The sequence below is a fragment of the Amblyraja radiata genome, chromosome 15 (assembly GCF_010909765.2).
Source record: "Amblyraja radiata isolate CabotCenter1 chromosome 15, sAmbRad1.1.pri, whole genome shotgun sequence".
NCBI classification, from domain to species: domain Eukaryota; kingdom Metazoa; phylum Chordata; class Chondrichthyes; order Rajiformes; family Rajidae; genus Amblyraja; species Amblyraja radiata.
The window spans coordinates 55,256,746-55,263,632 of NC_045970.1; the positions used below are offsets into that span (position 1 = coordinate 55,256,746).

At 50.9% G+C, this 6,887-nt stretch overlaps 1 protein-coding gene across 1 annotated transcript in view; it reads right to left on the reverse strand.

Moving 5' to 3' along the window:
• Positions 1 to 6,542, reverse strand: part of LOC116981463 (oocyte zinc finger protein XlCOF6-like) — a 31,563-nt gene extending 25,021 nt beyond the window's left edge. Inside the window, exon 1 of the mRNA XM_033034515.1 lies at positions 5,400 to 6,542. Coding sequence (XP_032890406.1) covers positions 5,400 to 6,542 — 1,143 coding nt within the window. The remainder of the gene's footprint in view (positions 1 to 5,399) is intronic.
• Positions 6,543 to 6,887: the final 345 nt, after the last annotated feature.

Sequence of the window (6,887 nt, forward strand, 5' to 3'; positions counted from 1 at the left end):
AACTACTTTGGTTCCGTCTTCACTAAGGAAGACATAAATAATCTGCCGGAAATAGCAGGGGACCGGGGGTCAAATGAGATGGAGGAACTGAGTGAAATCCAGGTTAGCCGGGAAGGGGTGTTAGGTAAATTGAATGGATTAAAAGCCGATAAATCCCCAGGGCCAGATAGGCTGCATCCCAGAGTACTTAAGGAAGTAGCCCCAGAAATAGTGGATGCATTAGTGAGAATTTTTCAAAACTCTTTAGATTCTGGAGTAGTTCCTGAGGATTGGAGGGTAGCTAATGTAACCCCACTTTTTAAAAAGGGAGGGAGAGAGAAAACGGGGAATTACAGACCAGTTAGTCTAACATCGGTAGTGGGGAAACTGCTAGAGTCAGTTATTAAAGATGGGGTAGCAGCACATTTGGAAAGTGGTGAAATCATTGGACAATGTCAGCATGGATTTATGAAAGGTAAATCATGTCTGACGAATCTTATAGAATTTTTCGAGGATGTAACAAGCAGAGTGGATAACGGAGAACCTGTGGATGTGTTATATCTGGACTTTCAGAAGGCTTTCGACAAGGTCCCATATAAGAGATTAGTATACAAACTTAAAGCACACGGTATTGGGGGTTCAGTATTGATGTGGATAGAGAACAGGCTGGCAAACAGGAAGCAAAGAGTAGGAGTAAATGGGTCCTTTTCAGATTGGCAGGCAGTGACTAGTGGGGTACCGCAAGGCTCAGTGCTGGGACCCCAGCTATTTACAATATATATTAATGATTTGGACGACGGAATTGAATGCAACATCTCCAAGTTTGCGGATGACACGAAGCTGGGGGGCAGTGTTTGCTGTGAGGAGGATGCTAGGAAGCTGCAAGGTGACATGGATAGGCTGGGTGAGTGAGCAAATGCATGGCAGATGCAGTATAATGTGGATAAATGTGAGGTTATCCACTTTGGTGGCAAACACAGGAAAGTAGACTATTACCTAAATGGTGGCCGATTAGGAAAAGGGGAGATGCAACGAGAACTGGGTGTCATGGTACACCAGTCATTGAAAGTAGGCATGCAGGTGCAGCAGGCAGTGAAGAAAGCAAATGGTATGTTGGTATTCATAGCAAAAGGATTTGAGTATAGGAGCAGGGAGATTCTACTGCAGTTGTACAGGGTATTGGTGAGACCACACCTGGAGTATTGCGTACAGTTTTGGTCTCCAAATCTGAGGAAAGACATTCTTGCCATAGAGGGAGTACAGAGAAGGTTCACCAGACTGATTCCTGGGATGTCAGGACTTTCATATGAAGAAAGACTGGATAGACTCGGCTTGTACTCGCTAGAATTTAGAAGATTGAGGGGGGATCTTATAGAAACTTACAAAATTCTTAAGGGGTTGGACAGGCTAGATGCAGGAAGATTGTTCCCGATGTTGGGGAAGTCCAGGACAAGGAGTCACAGTTTAAGGATAAAGGGGAAACCATTTAGGACCGAGATGAGAAAAAAAAATTCACACAGAGAGTGGTGAATCTCTGGAACTCCCTGCCACAGAAAGTAGTTGAGGCCAGTTCATTGGCTATATTTAAGAGGGAGTTAGATGTGGCCCTTGTGGCTAAAGGGATCAGGGTGTATGGAGAGAAGGCAGGTACAGGATACTGAGTTGGATGATCAGCCATGATCATATTGAATGGCGGTGCAGGCTCGAAGGGCCGAATGGCCTACTCCTGCACCTATTATCTATGTTTCTATGTCCCTTCTTCAGACATTTTTTAAATGGTTCAGAAAGATCGAAAATTTCACGTATTTAAATATGTTGTTACGAATATAACTAGTAGTGTGGGGGGAAATTTCATGAACCATAATTTCCACATACATCCCCAAATGTAGAAAAGTAGAAAGTTACAGTGTGTAAAAAGAAATAGGTATAACGAGCTTTATAGTCACCTTGTACCAAATCAAATGACAAATTCAAAATTCTATATTGGACGCCATGACGGTAATAGCGAGCACATTAAGATGGCGCGAAAAATTACCCATGACGTACTACGGCTTTTTCGCCGAGTGGAGTATCTCGCTCCGCTCTATGATCTTTGGCTCAGAATGCGGCAAGAACTTCACCCGATACAAGACCCTGCTGTGGCAAAAAAGCGTGCACTCCGACCTGAAGGCCCACCGGCAAGTTCGCCCCTCCCATCCTCATCCTCCCCCCTCATCCATCCGCTCCCCTTCCCCCACTCACCTTCCCCCTCCCCCTCATCCTCCCCCCTCATCTTCCCCCCCCCCTTACTCACCCCCTCATCCTTCTCCCCTCATCCTTCCCCACCCACCCTTCCCCTCACTCCCCCCTCACCCTCTCACCTAGTAAGTAAGTAAGTAAACTTTATTTATATAGCGCATTTTAAGACAATTTGCATTGACCCCAAAGCGCTTCACATAATTTAAATAATAATAAGTTCCATAGAAAAAGGTTTTAAAAAAAATGAATAAAAATGGACACAACATATTACAGAGTTCAACACAAACATCCCCCCACAGCAGAATCAAAACATTTCCACTGCGGGGGAAAGGCACCGAGACCCTGACCCCCCTCACCCAGACCCTTCCCCCCCTCCCCCTTCATCCTTCCTTCCCTCCCCCTCACCCTTCCCCCAGGGGGAACCGGATCAACCTCACGTGACGGACACGCGGCTCTGATTGGTCGGGGGGGGCGGGGCCTGACCCCTTGTGACGTCTGGGCCTGGCCGTGCTCCCATTGTTCGCTGGCACTGTCCGTCAGTGAGGGGGGGGGGGAGGGACGGGACCTGGTCGCCGATCACGTGAAGCGGGGCTGTTGCGTTGCCACCTCCGATGGGATGAGGCACCATGCTTGAAATGGTATGAAACTGCACTTGAATTTGGTGGCCTTGTACCCGGCTTGAAGTGGTATGAAACTGCACTTGAATTTGGTGGACCTGCACCCTGCTTGAAGTGGCATGAAACTGCACTTGTATTTGGTGGACTTGCACCCTACTTGAAGTGGTATGAAACTGCCACTTCAGCCCACAACATCCATACTAGCGCTCCAGAAAGCCCCCCACCCCATATTGGAATTGGTGGAGAGGTGGAATATTGCGCTGGGGGACCAGCCCTCCCATCGGGTCCCATTTAGTCTAGTAATATATATATATATACACACACACACACACACAATTTCCCTCCTGGGATTAATGAAGTTCTATCGCAGAGTATCGTCTGTGTAGGAACAGCAGATGCTTGTTTAAACTGAAGATAGACACAAAAAGCTGGAGTAACTCAACAGGTCAGACAGAATCTCTGGACAAAAGGAAAATATTACATTTTGGGTTGGGTCTGAAATAGGTTCCTGCACACCTTTGGAATGTGGAAGGAAACAAGAGCACCCGGAGAAAACCCCTGCGATCAAAGGGAAAAGGAGCAAACTCCATACAGACAGCACCCATATTCAGGATCAATTCCGGGTCTCTGGCAATTTTAGGCAGCAACATTATGGCCAATGTACTGCCCCATAGACTTGAACTGAATTAAAACATACAGTAGCTGTAAAGGGGAACATAGCGTCACTTAGAGATTTAAGACTGAAAATGGATAGTTTCTTTTTTTTAGTAACCAAAGTTATCAACGCATAATTTTTTGTGTGTGTTGGAAACTAAAATATAGTGGCACAGCTGGTGGACTTGCTGCCTCACACACCAGAGATCTGTGTTTGATCCTGTCCTCGGGCACTGTCAGTGTTGAATTTGCACATTCTCCCTGCAAGCGTGTGGGTTTCCTCCCACATCCCAAAGACGCATTGGCTCTGTAGGTTAACTTGTCTCTGTAAAATTGCCCCTAATGTGTAGGGAGTGGGTGAGGAAAGTGGGATAACAGAACTTGTGTGAATGGGTAGACAAAAATGCTGGAGAAACTCAGCGGGTGAGGCAGCATCTATGGAGCGAAGGAAATAGGCGCCGTTTCGGGTCGAGACTTTTCTTCATACTGATGTGAGGGTGGGGGGGGAAGAAGGAAGAGGCGGAGACAGTGGGCTGAGGGAGAGCTGGGAAGGGGAGGAGAAAGCAGGGACTACCTGAAATTGCAGAAGTCAATGTTCATACCGCTGGGGTGTAAACTGCCCAAGTGTAATATGAGGTGCTGCTCCGCCAATTTATGGTGGGCCTCACTCTGGCCGTGGAGGAGGCCCAGGACAGAAAGGTCGGAATCAGAATGGAAGGCAGAGCCACCGGGAGATCAGGTTGGTTAATGCGAACTGAGCAGAGGTGTTGGGCGGAATGATCGGAAAGCTTACGCTTGGTCCCACCGATGTAGAGCAGCTGACACCTAGAGCAGCGGATGCAATAGATGAGGTTGGAGGAGGTGCAGGTGAACCTCTGCCTCACCTGGAAAGGCTGCTTGGATCCTTGAATGGAGTCAAGGGGGTCGGTAAAGCGACAAGTGTAGCATTTCCTGTGGTTGCAAGGGAAAATGCTAGGAGAGGGGTGGTTTGGGTGGGAAGGGACGAATTGAGCAGGGAGTTACGGAGGGAACGGTCTCTGCAGAAAGTCGACGGGAGGAGATGGGGAGATGTGGCCAGTGGTGGGATCCCATTGGTAGACAAAAAACCTGGAGAAAAACAGCGGGGAAAGCAGCATCTATGGAGCGAAGGAATAGGCGACATTTTGGGTCGAGATCCTTCTTCAGTCTGATGTCGGGGACGGGGGGGACGGGACGGGAAAAAGAAAGGAAGAGGCGGAGACAGTAAGCTGTGGGAGAACTGGGAATGGGAGGGGAAGGAGGGAGAAAGCAAGGACTACCTGAAATTGGAGAAGTCAATGTTCATACCGCTGGGGTGAAAACTACTCAAGCGGAATATGATGTGCTGTTCCTCCAATTTGCGGTGGACCTCACTCTGGCCATGGAGGAGGCCCAGGACAGAAAGGTCGGATTCGGAATGGGAGGGGGAGTTGAAGTGTTGAGCCACCAGGAGATCAGGTTGGTTATTGCGAACTGAGTGGAAGTGTTGTGTGAAACGATCGCCAAGCCTGCACTTGGTCTCACCGAGGTTGATCATACTCTGAATAATCCAACCACATTTTTGTTTGGAAGTGGAAAGAAAAAATAGAAATTGCATTTATTGCAATGTGTAAAAAGAGTTGAGATACTGTATTATAATTTTGCTGCATGTCATTGTAGTACATATCATATCTTGATTGGTGAATATGTTTAGTTTGTGACTTTATTTGAAGCAAAAATAATATGTGAAAGCTTCATTGAGCATAATTCCGACTGTTAAATACGCACTTCGTCTGAGCACATTATCGGCAACGTCATGCAAGCCATCTTAAATGACCACCTAAACCGTCATTTGGCAACCTAAAAAGCTGCCATGGTTGCCGGCTGACAACAGAAAAAAAGTTAAGTGAGCGCCCCTTCGAGGCGTTCGCTGGTGTGGGTGCGCTGGTGCGCCTGCAGGCTGCCGGATCGGGTGAAGCTCTTGCCGCAGTCGCTGCAGGTGTAGGGCCGCTCCCCGGTGTGCAGGCGCCTGTGCACCTTCAATTCCGTGGACGACTTGAAGCCTTTGCCGCAATCGGAGCAGGTGAAGGGCCGCTCCCCGGTGTGTACGCGCCAGTGCACCGTCAGGTCCGTGGACGACTTGAAGCCTTTGCCACAGTCGCTGCAAGTGTAGGGCCACTCCCCAGTGTGCAAGAGCCTGTGCACACTAAGTTCCGTGCACGACTTGAAGCCTTTGCCGCAGTCGCTGCAGGTGTAGGGCCGCTCCCCGGTGTGCAGGCGCCTGTGCACCTTCAGCTCCGAGGACGACTTGAAGCCTTTGCCACAGTCAGAGCAGGCGAAGGGCCGCTCACTGCTGTGCACCCGCCGGTGCTTCTTCAGTTCATTCGTCGTCTTGAAGCTCTTGTCGCAGTCGGAGCAGCCATAGGGCATCTCGCCCGTGTGAACCCGCCGGTGGATCTTCAGCTGGCCTGCCCTCTTGAAGTCCTTGCCGCAGTCGGAGCAGCCAAAGGAACGCTCGCCGGTATGGGTCCGCTGGTGCTCCAGCAGATAGCTGGAGCAGGTGTAGCCCTTGCCGCACTGGGCGCAGGTGTATGGGCGCTTGTCGGTGTGGGTGCGCTGGTGCTCCAGCAGGACTTTGGAGCGGGTGAAGCCCTTGCCGCAGTCGCTGCAGGTGTAGGGCCGCTCCCCGGTGTGTAGGCGCCTGTGCATCAACAGGCCCGGCGACGACTTGAAGCCTTTGCCGCAGTCGGAGCAGGTGAAGGGCCGCTCACTGCTGTGCACCCATTGGTGTTGCTGTAGCCCCGACCACCAGGCAAAGTTCTTGCCACAGGTGGAGCAGCCATAGGGCTTCTCGCCCGTGTGCACCCGCCGGTGGGTCTTCAGGACCTGCGCCGTCTTGAAGGTCTTGCCGCAGTCGGAGCAGTCGAAGGGGCGTTCTCCCGTGTGCACCCGCTGGTGGATCTCCAGCTGGTACGGGTGCTTCCAGGCCTTGCTACACACGTCGCACTCATAACGCTTCTCCTTGTTGTGCCCCTGCAGCGTCAGGTGGTCCTCCATCGAAGCTCAGCCCCTCGAAACTCAGCCCGCACACTGAGGAGATTGGGGGGGGGGGGGGGCTCACCGGCACCTTGGCCGCCCTCAATGGCCTCTCACATCCCCATCTCTCCATCCACAGCAACGGCTCCTACACCCTGCAGGAGGGGAACACAGAGGGTCAACAAGCTGGCAAACAGGACATTACTAACGCGTGAGCATTACTAGTGCTTGAGGGGGGGGGGGGGGGAGGGGTTGTGAGGGTGAGAAGGGGGGATGTGGGGGAGAAAGGAGGGGGCGAAGGAGCAGAGAGGTGGTGAGGGGGCACGTGGAGGGGGGAAGGGGGATGAGGACGGTGGAAGTGAGGGG